The sequence below is a fragment of the Rhinolophus sinicus genome, linkage group LG04 (genome assembly GCF_036562045.2).
Source record: "Rhinolophus sinicus isolate RSC01 linkage group LG04, ASM3656204v1, whole genome shotgun sequence".
NCBI lineage: Eukaryota > Metazoa > Chordata > Mammalia > Chiroptera > Rhinolophidae > Rhinolophus > Rhinolophus sinicus.
The window spans coordinates 99925142-99950784 of record NC_133754.1 but is presented as its reverse complement, the minus strand read 5'-3'; the positions used below and the strand labels follow the sequence as shown (position 1 = coordinate 99950784).

Genomic DNA, 25643 nt, shown 5'->3' with positions numbered 1-25643 from the left:
CTCTGCCAGTAGCACAGTCTCTCTTGCACCCTCCCCGGGTGCCCCCTACCCAGTACCCCTCCTCTGCGTTTCTTCTTAGGGCCCTTGCCCGGCTAGCCGTGATGCTACGGGGTGGTGCAGGCCCAACACGTTACTTTTGCAACAGATCCCTGTGTGCTTCTATGAAAAACAGTATTGGACCCAGGCACGCTCGGCAACCGCAGATAGGAGGAGTGACAGCGGCGCGGGCTCGGGCCGAGTCTCCGAGGGCGGGCGCGCGAGAGCGACGTCGGAGCGGACCAATCCAGGAACAATGACAGCCCCGCGGTCGGACCCGCACTCCGGCCGCCCCGCCTCTCCAGCGGGCGGGGGCTGAGTCACCGCGCAGCACAGCCCGGCCAGGGACCCGCCGGCCGCCAGCCTCCTGGGCAGGAGCCGCTGTCCGCGCCCCCGCGCCCCCGAGCTCGCCGGGCCAAGTCCGCGGGGTGGCGGAGGAGCCGAGCCAGGGACCGTGGTCACTCTGGACGCGGAAGTACGCTTTCCTAGGTTTGCTTTCAGATACGGGCTGCAGTCTCCCTGGCAGGTGCATTTGTGGTCGAATCCACGGATATTGACCTTCGCATCCTGGTGCGGCCCCACCTCCGGGGACACCCGCTGCTCGGGAGGCGCAGCGGAGCGGAGGGCATTCCCCGAGAGGTGACAGCCCCCGGAGAGCGGGCCCCGGGCCTGGCTCGAAGACTGTAACCGTAGGGTGAGTTTAAAAAAAGAAAAGGAAAAGGAAAAAAGAAAGTTTCTTCACGGTTGAGAGCTGCTTTTTAAAAGACTCCTTCCTGTCCACGGTTAACAAGCAGCCAGATGACAGTAACAAACAGTGGCGCACTGTCGCGTCTGGGAGGAACCCCGTTCCCCTTATGAAAACCCGCTGGCAGTGTGCCCTGTGGGAACAGCCGTAGCAGTGTGATCACTGAATCACCAAAGGAGGCGACAACTTATGATTTTAAAGAATCGTCTTCAAGGCGGTTTGAGCCCTACCAGGTCCTCCTCTTAGAAAACGGAAAGTATGACAGTCTCAGGTTTATCCAGCACCCTGTTCCAGGTAAAAGGTATTCTCTTTGGAAGTGCTTACTGCTTTCTGTTCCCTAGTTTACTTGTTTGTTCCACGGAATTCCTCTTTCCCATCAGTGAAAATCTAGCCTCTCCGATAAGAACGCAACTGATTAACTCTCTCCTTTTTCGTTTTTATAGAATTCAGCTACCTACCCCAAGCAGTATGAAGCTCTTCTTTGTAGAGCCTGCCATCTGCCTCAGTGCATTTGCAATGACTTTGACCTCTCCCCTGACAACACAATACGTGTACAGGAGAATATGGGACGAAACGGGCAACTACAGCATGGAGGCCGAGAGCAATATTTCTGAGTGTGAAAAAAACAAGAGCAGCCCGATTTTTGCATTCCAGGAGGTAAGAAATTAAAATATCCTTAAGACGTGATAAAAAGGACTGTCTAACGAGGTTTTAAATGAGAGAGGACATGGCACTTACCATCTCAGAAGGGAACCAGTAAAACTCCGAACTCCTAAACCAAGAGCCTTTCTTCAGTTCTCTTTCTTGTTTGAAGTTTCCTGACACCTTTAATCTGCCTTGGCCACTGAAAACCCCCTTCCTCTGTGACATTGGCTCTTCTTTCTCTCAGAACATTTCAGAGCACTCCCATCTCCTCTGTGGCAGTCTCCTTTCTCTCTGAAGGTTCAATAGCCTCACCAGACCCCTGGCAGCAGTGGGAGGGATGGAGAAGGAGAGGACTTAAACAATGGAAAAGTCAGCTGCCCTTGCCCCCTTAGGGTGAGGGAAGCCCTTACCTTGGTGGCCTCTGTGACTATGCAGGTAATTAGTATTGGGCCCACCTCTGGCCTAATCCAGCTGCTGAAAGCCCCTCCCCCCCTCAACCCCCCTCCCACTGCTCACAGCAGTGGTCTCATTTTTAAATTAATTATTGTTTCGTTTATTGTTTTTTAATTGAATTAATATTCAAGAGAACATATTGCCCCGGATCCCTTCCCTTAAAGTTGGTGCTCTAGGGCAAAGGGTTTTTTTCTCAGGTTAGGGAACTAGAAAACACCCCTACTCCCACCCACAACTGGGACAGGGCATGGCGGCCTTCTCACTGTTTGCTCCTTAGGCAGAGGAACATATTTGGTTTCCAGGAGGCACCACCATCATCTTCAGTCCCTTTTCTGGATACTGTCCCTGCTCTGCTTCTCAGAGCATACTCTCTTCCCTTTAAATCCAAGAACAAATGTTCCCTGAGCTTCTGTCTCAATATCCAGCTCTGCTGGGTGGGTTCTGGCCACTTGTTCACTAAAAGAAGTGTAGGGGTTTGTGGACTGTTCTTGTAACCCTAAAAATAAGAGATGTCAACAAGAATATAAAAGGGGAGGGAATAAAGGTCTGAATTTGCACAGGGGAATGGATAAGATGCAATTAGAAGAAAAAGGATTACCATATATATGAAACTTTCTTTTCCATAAACCTAATGATAACAACAAAAATAAAAAAAATCAAGAACTGAGACACATAACATAAAAAAGAGGAAACAAGAAAAAAATCAGATGATACCACAAAACTAAAATAACAGACAGAAGCACAAGGGAAAAGAAACAATGGAGACACAGAGCTACCAGAAAACAAAAGATAAAGTGCCTATAGGAAATCTTCATACATCAATAATCACCCTAAATGTAAGTGGACTGAACTCACCAATAAAAAAGGCACAGAATAGCAGGTTCGATGAAAAAAAAAGAAAAAAGAAAACCCAACCATATGCTGCCTTCAGGAGACAAATCTCAGCTATAAGGACAGATATAAACTCAAAGTGAAAGGATAGAAAATAATACTCCAAGCAAGTGGTATCCAAAGAAAATCAGGTGCATTCGTACTTATATCTGACAAAATAGATTTCAGGAAAAAAAGGTAAAAAGAGACAAAGATGAACATTTTATAATGATAAAGGGTACAATATGTAAAGAAGACATAACACTTATCAATTTTATACACCAAATCTGAGAGCACCAAAATATATAAAGCAACTACTAACAGAACTAAAAGGAGAAACTGACAAAAACACAGTTGTAGTAGGGGACCTAAATACACCATTGACCACTATGGATAGATCACTCAAACAGAAAATCAATAAGGAAGTATCAGCCTTAAATTACACATTAGACCAAATGGACATAATCAATATTTACAGAGCCTTAAATCCCAGAACACAAGATTATGCACATGGAACATTCTGCACATGGAACATTCTCAAGGATAGATCATATGTTGTGATACAAAACTAGCCTTAACAAATTTAAGAAGACTAAAATCATATTAAGCCTATTCTGTGACCAAAATGTTTTGAAATTGGAGGTTAACTGCAAAAAGAAAGTAAGAAAAACCACGAATATGTCAAGATTAAACAACGTGCTACTAAACAATGACTGGGTCCAAGAAGAAATAAAAAAAGAGATCAAAAGATACATAGAGAAAAATGAGAATGACAATACAACACATCAAAACTTTTGGGATACAGCAAAAGTGATAATAGGACAGAAGTTTATATCATTACAAGCCTATCTCAAGAAACAAGAAAAACCCCAAATAAATGATGTAACATTTCACCTTAAGGAATTAGAAAAAGAACAAACAAAGCCTAAAGTCAGTAGAAGGAAGGAAATAATAAAAATTAGAGCAGAATTAAACAAAATAGAAAACAAAAGACAATAGACAATATAAAAAATTAATGCAACAAAGACCTGCTTCTTTGAAAAGATTAATAAAATTGACAAACCTCTGGCTAGATTCACTAAGGAAAAAAGAGAAAAAACTCAAATAGATAAAATCAGAAATGAAAGAGAAGTTATGATGGACATCACAGAAATACAAAGGACCACACAAGAATACTACGAAAGACTATAAGCCACCAAATTCAATAATAACCTAGAAGAAATGGACAGGTTCTTAGGAATATATAATCTTCCTAGACTAAATTACAAAGACCTAGAAAATCTAAATAGACCGATAAATAATAAGGAAATTGAAACAGTCATCAAAAGTAGAAGTCCAGGACCCGATGGCTTCACTAGTGAATTCTACCAAACATTCAAAGATGATTTAATACCTGTCCTTCTCAAACTCTTTCAAAAATTTGAAGAAGAAGCAATACTTCCTAACTTATTTCATGAGGCCAACATTACCCTGATACAAAAACCTGGCATGGATAACACAATAGAAAATTACAGACCAATATCTCTGATGAATATAGATGCAAAACTCCTAAACAAAATACTAGCAAATAGAATACAACAATACATTAAAAAGATTATATTATACATCACAATCAAGTGGGGTGCATTCCAGGAGCACAAGGATGGTTCAACCTATGTAAATCAATCAATGTGATATACCACATTAACAAGATAAAGGATGAAAATCATATGATCATATCAATAGATGCAGAAAAAGCATTTGACAAGATACAACATCCACTTATGATGAAAACCCTCAATAAGATGGGTAGAAAAGGAAAGTATCTCAACATAATAAAGGCCATATGTGACAAACTCTCAGCTAATATACTTAATGTTGAAAAACCTGAAAGCTTTTCCTCTAAGATCAGGAACAAGACAAGGATGCCCCCTGTCACCACTGTTATTCAACATAGTGTTGGAAGTCCTGGCCAGAGCAATCAGGCAAGAGAAAGAAATACAAGGCACCCAAACTGGGAATGAAGAAGTAAAATTGTGACTTTTTGCAGACGACATGATTCTTTGTATAGAAAACCCTAAAGATTTCACCAAAAAAACTATTAGAAACAATAAGCAAATACAGTAAAGTTACAGGATACAAAATCAATGTAGAAAAATCCACTGCATTCCTATATACAAACAATGAAATTTCAGATAAAAAAATGAAAAAAACAATTCCTTTTGCAAAAAAAAAGAACAAAATACCTAAGAATAAACTTACCACCAGAGGGTAAGGGGGTGGGGGGTGGGAGATGAGGGTAAGGGGGATCAAATCTATGATGATGGAAGGAGAACTGACTCCGGGTGGTGAACACACAATGGGATTTATAGATGACATAATACAGAATTGTACACCTGAAATCTATGTAATTTTACTAACAATTGTCACCCCAATAAATTTAAAAAATAAATAAAATAAAATAAACTTACCAAAGAATGTTAAAGACCTATGTATTGAAGACACAAAGAAATGGAGAGATAGTTTGTGTTCATGGATTGGAAGAATCAACATAGTTAAAATGGCTATATTACCCAAAGCAATGTACAGATTTAATATAATCCCCATAAAAAATGGCATTTTGCAAAGAAATACAACAAAACATCAGGTTTATATGGCACTACAAAAGACCACGAATAGCCAACACAATCCAGAGAAAAAAGAACAAAGCCGGAGGTATCATACTCCCTGACTTCAAATTATATTACAAAGTGACAATAGTCAAAACAGGAAAACAGACACACAGACCAATGGAACAGAATTGAGAGCTCAGAAATAAACCCACGTATATGTGGGTAAATAATTTTCGACAAAGGAGCCAAAAACATACAATGGAGAAAAGACAGCCTGTTCAATAAATGGTGCTGGGAAAATTGGAAAGCCACATGCAAAAGAATAAAACTACATTGCTGTCCATCACCATACACAAAAATTAACTCAAAAGGTATCAAAGACCTAAATATAAGACCTGAAACAAAATGCATAGAAGAAAACATAGGTATCAAACTTATGGACCTTGGTCTTAGAGAGGCTTTTATTAATTTAACCTCAAAGGAAAGGGAAGTAAAAGCAAAATTAAGTGAATGGGACTATATCAAACTAAAAAGCTTCTGCACAGCAAAAGAAACCATCAGCAAAACAAAAAGGCAACCAACCGATTGGGAGAAGATAATTGCAAACAACACCTCCAATAAGGGATTAATATCCAAAATATATAAGGAACTCATACAACTCAACAACAAAGAAACAAACAATCCAATTAAAAAATTGGCAGAGGAGCTGAACAAACACTTCTCCCAAGAAGACATACAAAAGGCCAACAGATATATGAGAAGATGTTCAACTTCACTAGCTATTAGGGAAATGCAAATCCAAACCACAATGAGATATCACCTCACACCTGTTAGAACGACTATCATCAAGACAAGTAATAGCAAGCATTGGAGAGATTGTGGAGAAAAAGGAACCCTCATACACTGATGGTGGGAATGTAAATTGGTACAGCCATTATGGAAAACAGTATGGAGGTTCTGCAAAAAATTAAAAATAGAATTACCATCAGACCCAGCAATCCCTCTTCTGGGTATCTACCCCCCAAAAAAAGAAAACATAAAATATATGTACCCCTATGTTCATTGCAGCATTGTTCACGGTGGCCAAAACCTGGAAATAGCTGAATTGTCCTTCGATAGGTGATTGGATAAAGAAGATATGGTACATATATACAATGGAATATTATTCGGCCATAAGAAAAGATGAAATATTGCCATTTGCAACAACATGGGTGGATCTTGAGAATATCATGCTAAGCGAAGTAAGTCAGACAGAAAAATTAAAAAGTCATATAATTTCACACATTTGTGGGATGTAAAATAGAAAGCAACAAATGAACAAACAAGACAACAAACAAACCAAAACTCATAGACACAGGCAACAGTATAGTGGTTACGAGGGAAAGGGAGCAGCGGGGGGAGGGAGGTGAAAGAGGGTCAAGGGGCAGCTTAGGGTTACCCAACAGATCGTGAAGTTGTCCTTGCTGAAGAATTCGTATATAAACTTTTCTATAGCTGACACAATCCCTTGTTACCAGCGCATAAAGAAGGTGATATTTGGTGAGTGAAGAATCACGTGAAAGCTGCCTCTGGAACTTGCCTCTGCAGTTTGCCTCTTTGTCCCATTCACTCACCTTGTATCACCAAATATATGGTGATAGAAGGAGACTTGACCTCAGGTGGTGAGCACACAATGCGATATGCAGATGATGTGCTATAGAACAGTACACTTGAAACCTATGTAATTTTATTAACCAATGTCACCCCCAATAAATTTCATAAAATTTTTAAAAACAGATGTCATAGCACAGGGTCAGTCCCTGAATGAATGATTTTTCTCCAGCTCAGATTTTTTTGCTACTCCCCTAAAAGATCAATTGTGTGTTAAGAAGTGTGCATAATATGACAATGTGTTGAACTTGTTATGGTTATACTATATTTCTTAATCCTTCCTACCTAACAAATACACATACGTGCACATATATTGGAATGAAAGATAATATGAATTTCTAGATACAGACTAAGAAGAGTAACAGCTATTTCACTTATATGTAACACTTTAAAAGTCTATGTGGATGAAAGTCTTATTTTTCAACCCACCTGGGGTTGAGAGATATATAATATGTATATACTCATATAAATAATTACTGATCTAATCTATTTTTTAAATCGTCAAGTTTTCTGAACCCTGTCACAATGAGGTAACCTACATAATTCTCTCCAGCGTAAAATTAATCTCTAAAGGACCGCTTAACAAAATGGGGAGGCCGTGGGAATGAAACTGTTGGCTAAGGGTGAAGAGGTAGGAAATTCTAGGGATGTTTGTTGACTTTTGTGGAGGAAGGAATATTTAATCCCCTTACCACTCCCTCCTTCCGTTGTTTTGAAGTGTTCAATTGGCCACTGGGGTCTATTCTCTTCAGACAACTTTCAAGACAGGGATTTCGCTAGTGGAGGGGACAGCTTAGGGTTACCCAACAAATCGTGAAGTTAGCCTTGCTGAAGAATTTGTATATAAACCTTTCTATAGCTGACACAATCCCTTGTTACCAGCGCATAAGGAATATTTTATATTCAGTTGGAATTAATATCTACATTTTGGCTTATGAAATTGTGACTGCTTTAAAGTAGATATGATTTCCTTAATTTACTTGTCTCAGTACATTGTCATTCTGTTGAAGCTCAAGTAGCAAACAGCACTTCCTTTATTCTGTGGCCTCCCATTTACCCTGATATATTACATAATTCTCCAGAGTTTAAAAGGTACACACACAACAATGTCTCAACTTTGACTTATGTTTGAAATATGCTTGGAGTTTGTCTTTGTTAAAACCAGTATTTTGAAGCATAGGCCAGAGACCAGGAGAGCAGCCTGTGGGAAAGACTGGGTTGGGAATGAGAGCAGACAGAAAGGAGAAGACAGGACTGGGGGCGGCAGGGAGAAGTGGGAAGAGGAACCCCAAAACAAGACATCTTGCTGAGCAGTTGATTAAAAGGTAACTGTTTCATTTATTTACTTATTCAATAAGTATTTACTTGATGGCTTTGTATCTGTAGGAGATAAAAAGATGTGCTCAGGAAGTCTGATTTAATAAAAAAGAAACATCTAAAACTGAGTAAGCCCTGAGCATGTATCCAGGCCTTGTGCCCAACATGTTATAGTTACTTTACATTTAATTCTCACAACGGGCTGCAAGGTTGGGCGCTTGTTATCCCCTCTTGTCAGATGCAGAAGCTGTATAGAGAAATAATTTGGTCAGGATCACACACAGCTAGCAAGCTCCAGAGGCAGGTTTTACCTGATTATTCACTCACTCAGTACGGAGTACCTGCCCTGTGCCGAGCACTGTTCTAGAAGCTGGCTGCTGTGGGGAGGAAGACCAGGCTGCAGCCGTCCAGGAACGCAGGGCACAGTGGAGAAGGCACACAATCACTGGAGCAATTACTGTATTATGTCCTGTCAAGGAGTGGTACGTCTCTCAAGAAAAAGATGGCAGGATAAGGGGAGAGAGCGTTAGGTGGGGTTAGTGGAATTGCTTTGGATCGAGTGACCAGTCACAGGACGCCCTCTGAGGAGGTGACATTTGAATTGAGGAAGTGAGCTGGGTGACAATCAGGAGGAGGGAAGAGCAAGTACAAAAGTGAATGAGCATGGGGTGTCTGGGGAGTGGCATGTTAGCTGAGAGGAGGGAGGAAGTGGAGCTAAATCAGAGAAGTCATGATTTGGGGCCACCCACGCCACTGCTAGGACTTGGATTTATTCTGGCGTAAGGACAGCCATCGGGGGATTTTGAGCAGAGGAGTGACAGCAGCTGATATGTATTTTTAAAGGTCATTCCAATTACTGTGTAAAGAACTGGCTGGATTTGAATCCAGATGCATCTGACACCAGAGCTCAAGCTTTTAATTATGCAAAAAAGTATAACTGGGGAATGATAATTGTCCTGTGAGAAGGTTCAGAGGAAGGAGAGATTACATGTGTTTTGGGACAGATGTAATGTAAGACTGTGTCTGGAATACAGAGAGTCTTTGGGGAGTGAGTGGGGGTAATGCTGAAAGTGAGGTTGGACCACCTCTGGGCGGCCTTAGGACCAGCCTGAGGATGGTGAACTTGCTCCGTCCTAGGAACAAGGACAGATACTGAAGCTCCTAGGCAGGTGAAAGACATTGGTCGTGTCTGTGCTCTGCAGTCAGAAGACTGGCACTTAGTCAATTGAATAAAGAGCCCCGTCAGATGCCAGAGTGGTCCTGGTGAAAACTAATGAGAGTTATTCCAGTGGCAGCTGTGGGACTGCAAAGGACAGGAGGCTGAGAAGCACGGGTGGGCTGCTAGATGGTGCTGGTGGGGCGTGGGTGAAAGAAAGGCCAGAACTAAGATGGCTAAGTTTTGAGTCCGAGTGACAGGAACATTTCCGGGCAACATGGAATTGCTTGAATTACAAGAATATGTAAAAATAAAAAATAGGTTCACTATTTTAAAAAAGAGAATGATTCAGTATGTGATATTTTGATTGTTTGGGGTGCTTTCTAAATATTACATGAATAGATGTTTTTTAAACGAGCTTAGTAATTCCCATTATAAAAATGGCACATACTCTATGTAAAATTTGGAAAACACAGAGATGTGGCAAGCAGAAAATGCTTCTAAATCACCCCAAATTCTTCCCATCAAACAACTAGTGTAACAGTTGTTGCAGCTGCTAATCTGTGGGTTCATGGTTGTTTTTGTCCTCGAGGGAGCTGACTTTATCTCAGTCTTTGGCTCACAGCCTGCTACCATCTCTAGTCAATGCAAAGCTCCTCTTGGGGTTTTTATCTTAATTTTTAGTAAATAAAGGGATAAGTTTCTCACGAACCTATTTGTGAAGACACATGTGAAAAGGACAGCCTAGCTCTTGCTAAATAAGTGTCTATCAAATATGACATTTACACATGATATCTGTTCCCCGTTAGAGAACACAGATGTATCATGGGAAAGAGTAATTCTTTGGTGTTAGGACAGCCATCTGATTTCTTACTGCTGGCTGTTCATATAAGAAAGAAAAGTCATTATCTGGCCAGTCCCCAAGGCTTTGGGGGTCTATGGATTCTCTATGTGAGACAGACACACACCAACACACATTTTTATTTCTAAGGGTTAAAGTCCTCACTGTGGTCCCTGACTATTATGACTGAGCATTGATGATGATGTCACTTCCTGATGCCTGATGTCTGCTTTGGGAACTGGGTGAAGATTTGAGCTGTACCAAACCCACCACCAGAGTCCCCATCCCAGACTTACTGGCGATGAGAAGAAAAGCACGCACCCTGCTGTTTGCTCTCTGTGCATTGTATAAACCTCTGTAAACACATTGTCTTCTTTTTATTTCTCTGCAGGAAGTTCAGAAAAAGGTGTCTCTTTTCAATCTGCAGATGGACATAAGTGGTTTAATTCCCGGTCTCGTGTCCACGTTCGTACTTCTGTCCCAGAGCGATCATCGTGGACGAAAATTCCCTTTGATTTTGTCTTCTGCCGGTGCGCTCGCGACCAGCGTCTGGCTCTGTTTACTTTCCTATTTTGCCTTCCCATTCCAGCTTTTGATTGCATCTACCTTCATTGGGGCACTTTGTGGCAATTCTACCACATTTTTGGGAGCCAGTTTTGCCTACATAGTTGATCAGTGTAAAGAAGAGAAACAAAGAACAATTCGAATAGCTATCATTGACTTTATCCTTGGAGTTATTACTGGATTAACAGGACTGTCTTCTGGCTATTTTATTAGAGAACTGGGCTTTGTGTGGTCCTTTTCAATTGTTAGTATGGCTCTTACTGTGAACTTGATTTATATTTTATTTTTTCTTGGTGATTCAATGAAAGAGACTTCATCTCAGAATGTTTCCATATCATGTAGTGAAAGCTTTAAAAACCTGTTTTACCGAACTTACATGCTTTTTAAAAATGCTTCTCGTGAGCGACGGTCTTTGCTCTGTTTGTTACTTTTCACAATGATCGCTTATTTTTTCGTGATAATTGGCATTTCCCCCATTTTTATCCTCTATGAATTGGATTCACCGCTCTGCTGGAATGAAGTTCTTATAGGTTATGGATCAGCTTTGGGTAGTGTCTCTTTTCTGAGTAGTTTCCTGGGAATATGGCTTTTTTCTTACTGTATGGAAGATATTTACATGGCCTTAATTGGAATTGTTACCACCATGGCAGGAATGGCTATGACTGCTTTTGCGAGAACAACACTGGTGATGCTTTTAGGTAAGTTACAAATGTCGCTTTAGAACTAACTAAAATGAATGTGTCTGTTGGGTGAGAAACTTTAATATAAAATTCTCTATTTAATGCAGTCTAGTTCAATTAAAGGTACTTTGTTAAAAGCTGGCTTACCAGAAGCCGAGCACCAATTTGCTTTTAAAAAATTCACTGAATAAACCACAACTTTCCAAATTTGCCAAAAAAAGAAAAAAAATGTTTTGAGAAACATTGTTCTTATGACTCAGTTCTTCAATATAGCAGGTTCACCAAATTGAGTCTTTCTTAAAATGCTGCTAAGAAGGCTACTTTCCATAGAATTTTAATGACAATTATATAAAGTATACTCAACAAATTTATTAGAAAAATTCATATTCATTGAATGTATTCAAGAAGAATATTTGTTAAAATAAGGTTTTGCCAATTGATCTTTCAGCAAATTGTTCATTTCAGAAATTACTGTTTGGCAAGTTGGACTGCTTCCTTAACTACCTACCTCATACGTGGTTTTTGTAGGGCTTGAGTGAGATACTGCATTTGAAAGTGCTACAAGATCTGTAAATTGGGACTTTGGGAAAGGCCCAATTTAGTCTTTCCTACAAAGGTAGTGTTAACCTCTTGCTACCTTACAGGGAAGCAGAGTGACCAAACAGCATCGGGCTCAATTTCCATCTCTAGCACTAGGTGATCTGGGAAGGTTAAGTACTCTGAGTCTTCATTTTTTCATCTGTAAAATGGGCCTAGTACTACCTACTTCAGAAGGTTATAATGACTATTAGGAGAGATGACTGTAAAGCAGTGAGCATAATGCCTGGTATTCAACAAGTGCTAGTTCTTCCTTAGAGTTGCCACGGCCAAGTAAGTTAATCTATGTGGAAGCACATTGAAAACTTTAAAGTGATCTGCAAATGTGATATATTGCTATGCTATCACATACCTAAAAATACTACGGATTAAAAGGGTCGTGATGTAAGGCCAGAGGCAATTTGTGTCCATGAAGTTCTTCAGCCACAAAGATGAATTAGCAAGAAGATAAAGAAAGAACCAATTTATCAATAAATGAATCGATAGAATAAAAGAATGCTAACATCCAATATGCCAAGTCTGAAAAATCAAAAACAAACAGAAAAAACGAATTAAGTCACAACTTGCTACACAAGAGGTTACTACAATAATGAGGGAAATGGCAGACCAGTCTAAGCTGGCAGATTACATAAATTGGACCTAGGACTTCCATGAACTCTTGTTCTTGGGGCTGGAATAAGGATTTGCGAGCAAACTAACCTTAAACTGACTTGTCTATAGTCCATCTTAATTCATTAAATAGACTTCTACAATTACCTCGCTCTTTAGCTGCAATGAGTTAGGACGCTTATAGAAAATGAGCTACTTGGAGAGAAGGTGTTTCACACTTAAAACTGACCGTTAGCTTTCTGATTTCCCACCATTTCTCTCACAGCCAGGCTGCCCTTCCTTTTCACTATTGTGCCGCTCTCTGTTCTCCGATCCATGATGTCAAAAGTGGTTCTTTCTACTGAACAAGGTGAGTTTAATATGCTTAAGGAATATAATGAATCTATAATCTATACCAACTCAAATCTATGTACAATCAGTGTTTGATTCTTCCGAATATTCTACAGCCCCTTTTCTGCACACATTCCTTTTGAACTGAGTGGTACCATGTTTTCTGAAAAATAAGACCTAGCCAGACAATCAGCTCTAATACTTCTTTTAGAGCAAAAATTAATACAAGACCTAGTCTTATATTATGTTATATTATATAAGACCCAGTATTATATCAATCATATTATATTACATTATATTATATTATATCTATTATATTATACCTGGTATTATATTATATTATACCTGGTCTTATATTATAGTAAAATAAGACCAGGTCTTATATTAATTTTTGCTCCAAAAGACGCATTAGAGCTGATGGTCCAGCTAGGTCTTATTTGCGGGGAAACACGGTAAGTTGTACGTTAGGAAGAGGCCGCATGTTTTAAAAGGCTTGCTCTGGCCAGACCCTGCCCCAAGAGAAGAGGAGACCTCAGAGCCAGGCGGATGCACCCTCTGGGCGCCCACAACACCTCCCCCCTCTAGACTACACTCTGGGTTCCTGGATCCCCATAATTCCCAGATAAGCAGCTCTGGGCTTGTGTCCACTGATGCCTGCATGATCCTCTTCCCCAGACCCTTTCTCCTAAGGGAGGACTGGGACCCCAGGGGGCGCACCTCTAGACTAAAGGGGTAGCCGAGCAGGGACGCTGTAGGGGGTCTGGCCTGACCTTGGAACTGCAGAGCGGCGTGTGTACAGCCATGTGTAAAGGACCTTTCTGAGCAGGACGGAGAAGAGGTAGAACACAATACCGGCAGCCTGCAGCCTGCAGATGGGACTGAGGCCCGGGCCAGCTCTCCCAGTGCTGCCAGATTCCAACATGGAACTTGGAAAGGTCTGAGAAGTCTAAGTTTGTATCTGGCCTTCCAAACCACAGAAAAGGTATATTTCTCAGAGTAGGGAGACAGAATATATCTCAGCTACCGGTTAGTCAGAATTATAACTCTTAAATACTTAGAATATAATATGTAGCCTCTAATTGTATTCTTTTCCTGGGTCTGAGTCAGTCCTAGCAAAAACAGGCCCCACTCAGCTGGTTCAATAAAGAGCCATTAATGCAGCACAGTAGAGAGGCGTGCACTCGGGAGTGTGGAGGCACCCAGAGAGGACTGCACAAATAGGGAGAGAGCAGAGAAGAAACACCACAACCTTTCTCTCCTCTTTCATCCCATTGGCCAAGTGCAACAGGAAGTCAGACCATCAAGGAAGACCAAGTCATATAATTGGTGGGGTCAGAGCCTCCCAAACACAGAGCAAGCTGAGAGAAACAAACAGCTGAAGGAGAAGACAGCAAATCACCAGTACAAAAGGTAAACAAAAATTAGCTTTCTAGGGGCAGCCTGTTAGCTCAGTTGGTTAGAGCGTGGTGCCCTTAACAAGAGGTTGCCGGTTCGATCCCCACATGGGTCACTGTGAGCTGCGCCCTCCACAACTAGACTGAAACAACTACTTGACTTGGAGCTGATGGGTCCTGGAAAAACACACTTAAATAAATTTTTAAAAGTTTGAAAACAAAAATTGGCTTTCTAATTAGACCTAGTTACTAGTTAGATATCAGGCACATGGGGTCATCTGCCTTCCCCTTTGTAGCACAGGAGTATCATTAGACTTTGGAGCTTTCTTTGTTGCATATCTGAGCCTGGTGCAAATGTTCATGTTAATTGTTTATGAATAATTCATAGTTATGCTGTTCTATTTATGGCAGTATAGTCAACACTGGGGCAGACTGCATAATTCAGTAAATTAAAAAATATATTTCTTGATTCTTTTCCACTCATAAGATGTAGCTGTATATTCACACAACTGTTTATAGATTATGTGGTGATGATTAACTGGAAAACCACTTAGGAATATAAAACTGTGTAAGTATAGTATGTAAAAATGTACTTGCTTCCTTGGATTATGCAGTGACACCAAAAGCACAACAAAAGAAAAAATAGGTAAGTTAGACTTTATCCAAATTGAAAACTTTTGTGCTTCAAAGGACACCATCAAGAGATTGAAAAGACACCCACAGAGTGGGAGAATATATTTGTAAATCATACATCTGATAAGGAACTTGTATCCAGAACATATGAGAACTCATAAAACTCAACAGCAAAAAGACAACCTAATTAAAAAATGGCAGAGGATCTGTATAGACATTTCTCCAAAGAAGGTGTACAAATGGCCAATAAGCACAGGAAAAGATGGTCAACATCTTAGGCATCAGGGAAATGCAAATCAAAACCACAATGAGACCCACTAGGATGGCTAAAATGAAAAAGGTAGTGTTGGTGAGGATGTGAAGAAATTGGAACCCTCATACACTGCTGGTGGGAATCTAAAATGATGCAGCCATTTTGCAAAACCGGTTTGGCAGTTCCTCAGAAAGTTAAATAGAGTTACCTTATGACTTAGCAATTCCATTCCTAGGTGTGTACCTAAGAGTAATGAAAACATATGTCCACACAAATCTTGTACACAGTGATCATAGCAGCATTATTTATAATAGCCAAAAAATAGAAACAATACAAATGTCCGTGAACTGATGAATGGATAAACAAAATGTGGTCTGTGGAATACTATTTGGCAATAAAAAGAAAGAAAGTACCGATAGATGCTACAACATGGATGAATCTTGACATCATTATGCTAAATGGAAGAAGTCAGTCACAGAGGCCACTTATTATAAAATGATTCCATTTATATGAAATGTTCAGAAAAGGCAAATCCATAGAGACAGACATTAGACTAGTGTTTTCCACGGGCTGGGGAGAAAGGGACTGATTGCTATTGGGTACAGAGTTTCTTTTTGGGGTGACGAAAATGTTCTAAAATTAGTGGTGACTGTTGCCCAACGTGAACATACTAAGAGCCACTGAGTTGTACAATTTAAAAGAGTTTTATGGTATGTGAATTATATTTCAAGCTGTTTGGGGAAGAAAGAAAAATCTATCTGCTTTGACTTAAGAGTTAAAATAGATGTGTCAGAAGGTATTGTTTATTTTTGTTTACATTTGGTTTCATTTATGTATAAAGGCTTTTAAAAAGTTGTTTCATGCTGTTAAATGTAGTGACACTTTAAAATGTTTCGTTTACATTTTGGCATTTCCTATTCCAAATTGTGATAACTTTATGAATTGTGATTCCATTGTTCTAGGAGAGTATAATTACTTTGTTCTTAACTGCAAACTAAGAAATCCTTTTATGGTGTTGACATTTCCATAAGTGAATATATTTCCATCTTTTGTTATTTGTTTAAAATGGGATATTTTTGTGAAAATATTATGCTCTTTAAAACAATCAGAGAAGGGAAACCTGCAGAGGTTCTCACATGCCTCTCACTATCGCTATTATCTTAAATAAGAAAGGGAAGAAAACTGCATTGGGGTAATTCTTTTGAAATCTCTGTGCTCCATACAGCTGTGAGACTCGTATCTAATGCCATCTGTACTGCCTCTACCATCACCTGTGTATTTCATGCAATTGTCATTAGAACACAGTAAAAACAGATTTGACATTTGAGGTCCTTTGGACTAAAGAGAAGCTTAGCAAATACACTAAATTGCACTTCTTATTTAATCCAGTGTACCGCTGCCAACTATTAAACACTGAATTGTTCAGGGCAGTCCCACAACAAGCTAACGCTACTTCACAATAACATGGTTGTCGGTGTCAGGACAGACATGGCACTGCCTCACCAATTTTCTATCAACAATGGATTTGAGCTATTTGCATAATTGGACCAGGACTATGCAGTCCTCTGTGGCGCTATGCTTAACTGTAGCAAGAGACCAGAACTGTGAAAAAAATCATAAAGTAGTTAGACAAGTAGGACGACTCCCTCCTTATTAAGCTGACCTAACATATCCCCCAATCATGAAGGCAGCAAGTCTCTGTGCTACTTGGTGATTGATACCTGGGCCCTTGAGTTAAGCTTTTACTCATTCATTTGACAAATACATATTAAATGTGTACCGTGTGAAGGACAGCTGGGCCCTGGGGACACAGTAAACAGAGTCGCTTTGCATTTGACACTGACAAAGGAAGGCGTACACAAAAACACAATATTCTGCAGAGATATATTTATGTTTTAGGAACGTGTGTCTCACCATTCAATGAAGAATTTGAAGCAATGTGTGAGAAAATGTATATTGGGGCAAAGAGTTTAAGTAGATAAAAATCAATGCACAGTCTAAACAATCAAGACCTGGGGGGAATTAGAAATAGACACATAAACTATAAGCCAGTTATGAAAGGTGAGCCTCAAACTTGCTTTTCTTATCCATCCAATCAAACACAATTTTTTTACATAATGTGCACCATTTATAAGAAAAATGCGTTACACTTTATCTTGAAAAAGTAAACTTGACAAACAGAGTAGGGGACAGCACGATGGCTTCATGACAGGGTCTGCAGACACGACATGGGAACTTAACACTGAGGAAATCATGGAGGGCTGAAAATGGTCACAGGCTTTTTTAATGTGCTGATGCACAATTTGACAAAGAGGGAAAAAGATGCACCAAGATGACCAGCCTGACTTCCAGAAGTTTACCTCTTCCGTCAGTACGGTCTTGGATTCCAGACAAAATGAAAAATTGGTAGCATAATGGCCATTTCTCTCCGATTATGCACGTGGACTGACCCTGCAGCCACTTTCTGCTCCTTGAACAATGCTCCATGGCCTTCCCTTTACCAAACCTCGTGTGTGGCAAGTGTGAAGGGTGGCCGAGTCCCCACTCTTCTTCATGTGGTGAGCCACCTCTGGGCGGAGGCAATTTTAAGCAGGTTAGAGGAAAAAAAGTACGTTATGAAGAATAACTTAATGTCAAACTGTAGCATAACCTTCACTAGAGCACAGAGTTACTTGATGAGTCAAACACAGACGAATCTTGTGGTGACTGAATTTTTTTGTCACTTTGGAGGGAGGGATCAAACTCAAATTGTACAACGTATGATAAGATCATCTCGGCACCTGCCACTCTCGCCCGATTGGAGGATTACCTTCCCTTTCAGAAGCCTCTGGGGATGGGGAGGATTTTGCTGCTGTGTGTCACAGATTAGCCTGGGGACAGAGTGGGATACAGCCTCTTGAACATCAGGGGTGGTTGTGGCTATGCCTGAGGCTGTGGCAGGGAGGGGAGACAGTGCAGATTTCAAATGCGTCAGTTTCCTTGCCTGTTACGTTTATCCTATTTACATTGGAACTACTATGCATTGTTCTACGTATGCCATTTTATATAAGAAACTTGAGCATTTGCAGATTTTGGTATCTGCAGGGGTCCTGGACCCAATGCTCCATGACACTGAGGGACGACTGTAGTTATATTTTGGGGGAGTCAAAAGTTAAGTTATACGTGGATTTTCGACTGCACAGGGGATCAGTGCCCCTCATCTTCATGTTGTTCAAGGGTCACCTGTATTGTTTTCAACATCTCTCACGTCAAGTCCACGAAGAACCCCTGACCTCAGCTTCTTCTCCCACAAAGTGGGTCACTGGCTTCTCAGGGATTCTGAGGGAATGGCCTTCATTCACCAAGCAGGGCCCCATGTTTGCTCTTTTCAATGAATAACAACTTTCTCCATTAGTAGTTGTTTGTTGTTGTGTAACTTAGCCTTTTCTTTTTTTCCCTCTGTACCCGGACCCCAAACAGGTACACTGTTTGCTTGCATTGCTTTCTTAGAAACACTCAGCGGAGTCACTGCAGTTTCTACTTTTAATGGAATTTATTCAGCCACTGTCGCATGGTTCCCAGGCTTCACCTTTCTGCTGTCTGCGGGTCTCTTACTGATTCCAGTGATTAGTCTGTGGTATGTACTTACTTATAATCATTTTATTGAAGGATAGCTGGGTTAAATGAATTCCTAACCTTACATAGATCTGTTGAAGTTGGCTCCAGAATGTACTTTTCTCAAGAACTTTTAGATATGAAGACATCTGTCAATACAGAGACTTAAGAAGGAAGAGGCAGTGACATGGCTGACAAGATCTACTGTGTTTCCCCCAAAATAAGACTGAGCCAGACAATCAGCTCTAATGCATCTTTTGGAGCAAAAATTAATATAAGACCTGGTATTGTATTTATATTATATTATACCGGGTATTATATTATACTATACTATACTATACTATACTATACTATACTATACTATACTATTATATTATATTATATTATATATTAAGACCAGGTCTTACGTTATAGTAAAATAAGACCGGGTCTTATACTATATTTATACTTATACTATATACTATACTATATTATAATTATAATTATAATATAAGACCCGGTATTGTATTATATTATATTATATTACATTACATTATATTATATCCGGTCTTATATTATAGTAAAATAAGACTAGATTTTATATTAATTTTTGCTCCAAAAGACACATTAGAACTGATTGTCCGGCTAGGTCTTATTTTCAGGGAAACACTGTAGGAGAAAGAACGATTGGGTTTGATAGAGACTCTGAGAAGTTGCCCTCTGTCTCTTTAAATGTGAACAAATGATTAAATTAGCATCAAGAATAAATATATAGATATTCAAACTATGATTGCCTAGAGTGTAGTATTCCCCAATGGTCAAAGACATACTTTAATATGGATTCTTAGATAAATGATAAGAGCAGATAGAAGGCACTGAGTTTAGGAATTCTTTCCAGAGAGTTGGCTTGTTTAATGACTCCCCTTTTAAATGTCAAAATCCAAATGAATGCAAAGTACAAAATTCTTTTGATGAATAGTAAGTGCATAGAATGAAGAGAGAGACCAGAGGCATAAACATAAAAGAACTATTTATTTCTCCCTTTGCCTTTCAGTTAACACAAAGTGTAAGCTAGCGAGGTAAGAGGTTGCTAAAAGGCCCAAGCAAATATCCCTGACACTGCGTGGGGACCAAGCCTCCAGCTGAGAGCTCACTCACCTGTCCCCCTGGGCGTGGCCAGTTCCACGTGATGACAGCACAACAGCGATGGGCATCAGGAGAAGGGGGGACAAGGCGGGCGGCTTCTCAGCACGGTGGGGGAGTGGGATGGCTGTGGGTGAGGGGGCTGTACCTTTGCTCACGGGCTGTACGTTGTGCCAGGGCTGTGAGGTCCCAAGGGCTGGCCCGTGTCTTACTCCTAGTGCGACCTCAGCGTATATTGTCTCAGTTCAGTTCCAATAGCTACGTCTGTGTAAGGCCGTTCCACAGTAGTAGTTACAGTTCCTCTGTGATTTTGATGAAAGGTGAGTTTTACTAGGTATCTTTCTTTCTGAGAAAGAGACTATTCAGCTATGGAATTGGCAAAGTTGAAAGTTTCTGCTGTGCTAGTGAGTGCGCGATGAGACGACGAGACACATCCTTGTGCGTTGCTGGTAGTAGTGTCCTGGGCACCGTCACTTTTGGAAAGCAACTCATAAACACGTATCAATAGCTTTTTTCAAAAGTTCATAGTATCACCTAGTAATTCCTACTAGAAACCTATCTAAGGAAATGATCAGTAATGTCAAAATTTATATATAAAGAGTTCATTATGGCAAAAAAAAAATGTCCAGCAATAGTTTAATAAAGATGGTGCATCTGTATCATGCAAAATGACTTTAATAAGAATTGCCTACATGGGGAGTAGAATAATACGTACTTTTAATTTTAGTCTTCAAATATTTATAAATATTCTGTTATGAACACATATTACTTTTGTAACTAAAAAAATAGTGCAGCTGGATAAAAGGTAGTTATCCTTTTAATAATGCTTTTAATAATGTAAATGTAGATGGCCTTCTGAGATTTTTTTTAACCCTGCACTGTTCAATATTTTTAAAATTAAAATGACATGCTATTGTAATTATTTCCAGACGGCATCTGTGCTGAATTATAGCTATTGAACACGAACTTCAGTAATAACTTTAGTTAGAACTATTTTTTGTGGCCTACAGAGTAGACAGTGGGACAGGTGGACGTTTTAGGGAAATGGAAGAGAAAGAACTTCTGTACATTTTTCATACTTTTCAGAATGCTATGCATGAGTCTGTTGGAATCAAAATACCAGTATGTTCCTTCTACGCATAATCTGCATAATTTATTAGAAGCCGTGTGACCAGAGAAAAGGTGAAATACAGATTATTTATGTATGTGTTGCCTTAATTTTAAGATGTCTTGTTTGCTTTTGCAGTGTTATCAAGTGCACCAGCTGGAGGAAGAGAAGAGAAGTACTTCTTATCCAAGAAGAATCCAGTGACGATACTTCAGACAGATAATTAATTGTGATGCCAAAAAAACAAATGCTCATATCATATACTCTGACTTCTGAGACATGCAAACTAGCTCTTAATACTTCACGAACAGTCGATGTTATGGGTTCTCTCTTCTAGGAAGGACCTAGAAGAGCCCCTGGCTCCCTCCCTGCGGTACCATGCACTTTGAGCACTTTATGAATATCGTGTGATGTGTTTCCAATACAGAGAAGAACAAATCTCAAAATGCTCCCCCTTTCGGATTTACAAAAGAAACTGAAACTTAACAGTATTGAGAGGGATTAAGAAACTGGATATGATCAAAAGCAATAATCTCCTTGACATACTCGTCTCTCACACTGAGACCAAGGAAAACTCTTTACCTCAGTTTCTTCACCTGCAAAATGGGTTTCTGACCTCTCTCGAGGATTTGGAAGGCATACCTGTTGAAAATCATGATGAATCATTCACTGATAGGAAAATAATAGAAGTTTCAAATATTTGTAGTTTTAGCTCTGCTTGGGTAATGCTTTGTTTTATAGAGCCCGTCACGGTACTATTGACAGTGAAAGTTTTTAGTAGATGCAAAATCCTTAAAATGGAAGCACTTTAAAGAATACATATTTTCACTTTTCCTAATATGTTTCATCAGTGACAGGCATGATAATATTTTGATAGGTAACAAAGGGGTGATTGGAAAAAAAATAAGGTTATAAATAAAATTGTTTCTAAAGAAATGTAACAACCGAGCAAATAGCCAATCATGAAGCAAAGCCATATTATATTAGTAGCACCAATATTTGTTCTTTATTTCTGTCAAAGGGTGTCCATTTCTTACTGCCTTATACTCATCCTGGGATCCACCCTGCTCCCTGAAAACATTCTTTCCTGCCTCCCGTCTTTTGATACATCGTTCCATTTGTCCTTCCTCCCTCATGACCCTGAAACTTCCAAGTCCTAGGCAAACACTGCTTCCTCTGTGGAGCCCTCTTGTTGCTTCTCCCCCACTCCTGCCCCTCCCCCGTGTCCTTGCAGTACCCCACAGCTCTGGTGTCTCCTGCCATCCTAGCATTTTCCATGGCCTTGTAGTGTCTGTTTCCCCTGCTTGACAGGGAGCACCTTGAGGACAGGGACAGTCTTCGATTCCTCATTATATCCTCAATAAACGTTTGTTGAACCAAATACAAAGTTTTGTTTTTATTTGTAAAAAATGTAAAGTTATCTAGTTAATGCACCAGGAGGGTAACACTGATATGATATTGTTGTTAAGACAGCCGTGCAAATAAATTGAAAACTATGCTAGGCCATGTACTTTTTAGGTCGGTTTATAGTATTTTCCCAGGTCCTCCAATATTTCCCATTTTCTAAGTTACCGTATGTAATGACACAAATGCCTTGAAGTGCAACTAGGTGACTGATGTCTTTGTCATCTCTCATATAGTTTGATGGCTTATGGTTTTTTTCTGTAAGGAAATCAATGATTGCTTGACATTTAACATACTAGGAATTCTTGTTTCCAGCACCATTCCTTTTAGGTTTGGCTCATGTCTTCTGAGCCAGGAGCCCAGGTAGAGCTGCGTGATGCTCAGAATTATTTATTTTTGTTTTCCTTCCTGTGCAACGCTCTTCCCAAACCAAAAGAACAAGTACTTTCCTGTTTACAAAGTGCTTTCTGTATCAACTAATTTTATCCACTTAATAACCCTGCGGAGTAGAGCCTCATTTTCCTCCTTTTACAGACAAGGAGGGTGCGTCCCCGAGAGACGTGACGTGACCACTAAGCAGCAGCTTTGTACGGGGATGGACCTGGCACTGCTGAGCTCCTTCATAGCTAGGCAGACAGGTGACACGTTTTAAATCCAACACCGACAGTTGCGTCCGGCTGAGTATGAGGTGCTAGCACGGTCTGTACCCAACTACACGGCCTACAATATTGCCTGTTTTGAGCTTAGAGAATATGGTCTGTGATGGTGTCTCTTCCAGCTCAGCCTTCCATGATTTTGCACATTTTATCCAAACTGAAGAGAGCACAGATGATGTTGTTGAATACACTGCAGGACTGACAGATGCCTTCTCAGTGGAGCAAAGACTATGTGAGATGCAGTTCAGTGTATCAGGGACTGGCTGGAGGTGGCCCAGGGTAAAACTATCGCCTGAGTGAGCTTAGCCTCCTCCGAAGTGACTATCCTAAAAAATGATTAGTAAATGTGATGCCGAAGAAACTAGAGAAACACACCAGCTGATAGGGGTATATGGTCAAGACAGAACTAGAAAAAAAAGAAAAAGCTACCATCTCATGTCTCATAATGTGACCCATGTATCTGATTATCTGAAGAAAGAATACTAATGGATGACTTGTTTTTATGGCGTCCATAAAAAGAGAAACAAAAAACGGAAAACATGTTCCTTTTTATGCAGCACAATACAAGGGGGGTTAGATATGCCATATCTAGTAGAAATGAATATTTTCATCACTAGAGAGGGTGTACTTCTATTTCTGTGAGACTGGACTCCAATAGGATCGTCCACAGCCTGCCTCACACAGCCTCAAGAAGTCCCTTTTCTCCAATCCTACGCTCACTAAATGATCCTCTGGCTACTCACTCACTATCCAAAACGCTTGTTAACAAGAGTATGGTGCCCTAGCTTCTGTCCTCTTTTAAAGAAATGCCTGCATATCCAGACCACCGAGGAACTTCAAGTCCTGCAGATTCTAACTCCGTCAGTCTGGAGTGGGGTTTTGGGTCTATTTTAAAAAACTCCCCAGGTGACATACACACCCAGATGTGGAAACTACTGCCCTAGATGGGTGCTTCTCAGCCCTAAATGCAACCAGAAGAGGCAGGCGGGGTGGGCAGTAACACAAACATGAGTGCCAAGCCTTATTGGAGGCCAGCGGTTCTGTCTCGGCTGCCCGTGCCCCGCTCCCAGGCCAGGCCAACTAAGCAAGATTCCTGGGAGGGGAAGGCAGATATCAGTACTTTTTCAGATATTCTCTGGTGATTCCAGTGTGTGGTCATAGCTGAGAATCACTAGATGAGCGTTGGCAAAGCCTTTCTGTAAAACGCCAGAGAGTAAAAGTTTTAAGCTTTGTGGCTACACAGTCTGTCGCAACTACTTAACTGCCATCGTAGCACAAAGCAACCACAGACCACACAAAAAGGAAGGTGCATGGCTGTCCTCTGATAAACAAGGCAGCAAGCTGAATGTGGCCCGTGGGTGGTGGTCCACCCAACCCCGGCTCCACACAGAGAACAGACTATTCTGCTTACCAGATAGGTATGCCCCTCAGTGTAAATATGGGCGTTCTAGATTACAGAATACATAAAATGGTTCAATATAAAACTCTTGGTACACTGCCTGGCTCAGTGAGGGCTTAAAAAATCAGTCTCATTTGATTAGCTCGAGACAGTCCCTTGAGACAGACAGATTCTGGCTGCACTGACAGAAGTTTCTGGACCGACATGGCCTCCAATCATTCTTTAGGGACAGCTTTCTTGGGGATAATATGTAGCTAGAATACAGTCAAGATGGGACCTAGCCCAAATGGTTTCATTGCCAAACATTTAAGGAACAAACCAATCAATTCTATGTAAGCATTTCCAGGAAATAGAAGCAAGGAACACTTTCCAACTCATTTTATGAGGTCAGCATTATCCTGATGCAAAATGAGATGAAGAAATTACAAGAAAAGTCAATGCTGTTTAAAAAAATCATTAAAGAAGACATGTTAGGTGATAGAACAACCTTGAACACACTTCGTGAAGCGGACCGTCTCCACTTGGAGAACTGCAACTAACATAGGATGGGAGGCAGGAAGCTTCTATAGGTTAAAGAATGAGGAACAAGGAGGTAAGTGTACTGCCCAGAGCCGGCGTGGCAGCTGAGGACTCGCTGACTTGATTACTGCGCTTCCGGCCCAGTGGGGCATGTACAGTGCTGTGGAAGTGATCAAAGCTTAGGTCTGCTGACATGGCACTGCCGACAGGGGCAGCTCCATCTTGGGGCTCGAAGGTTGTTTCAACACTACAAATTAATATCCCTCGTGAACATAAACAAAAAATTCACAACAAAATATTAACCAGGCAAGCAAATTATAAAAATAAAAGAGAATGCATCTGACCAAGTGGGGTTTCTCCAGAGAATGCAAGGCTGGCTCAGCATTTGGAAATCACTCCAGGTCATGCACCATGTTAACAGACTAATAGCAGCAAGGGGGAAAAAAAAAACCCACATGATTATATATCAATAGGTGC

General features: G+C 40.5%; 1 protein-coding gene across 6 annotated transcripts; it reads left to right on the top strand.

The window, feature by feature from the left end:
• The first annotated feature begins 314 nt into the window (after positions 1 to 314).
• SLC46A3 (solute carrier family 46 member 3) lies at positions 315 to 22575 on the top strand. 6 transcript variants are annotated; one of them, XM_074330064.1, is made up of 6 exons: positions 315 to 730; positions 1225 to 1438; positions 10696 to 11566; positions 13020 to 13103; positions 14365 to 14494; positions 18824 to 18958. In XM_074330064.1, the coding sequence occupies exons 2-6, from the start codon at positions 1250 to 1252 to the stop codon at positions 18888 to 18890; spliced, it is 1341 nt and encodes a 446-aa protein (XP_074186165.1). In that variant the 5' UTR covers positions 315 to 730; positions 1225 to 1249; the 3' UTR covers positions 18891 to 18958. The 6 variants fall into 6 exon arrangements, with proteins under 6 accessions (XP_074186165.1, XP_019592123.1, XP_019592124.1 ...); XM_019736564.2 differs by lacking the exon at positions 14365 to 14494 and adding an exon at positions 21327 to 22575 and having other exon boundaries at positions 325 to 730; positions 18824 to 18980; XM_019736565.2 differs by lacking the exon at positions 14365 to 14494 and adding an exon at positions 21327 to 22575 and having other exon boundaries at positions 331 to 511; positions 18824 to 18980.
• The last annotated feature ends 3068 nt before the right edge of the window (positions 22576 to 25643 follow it).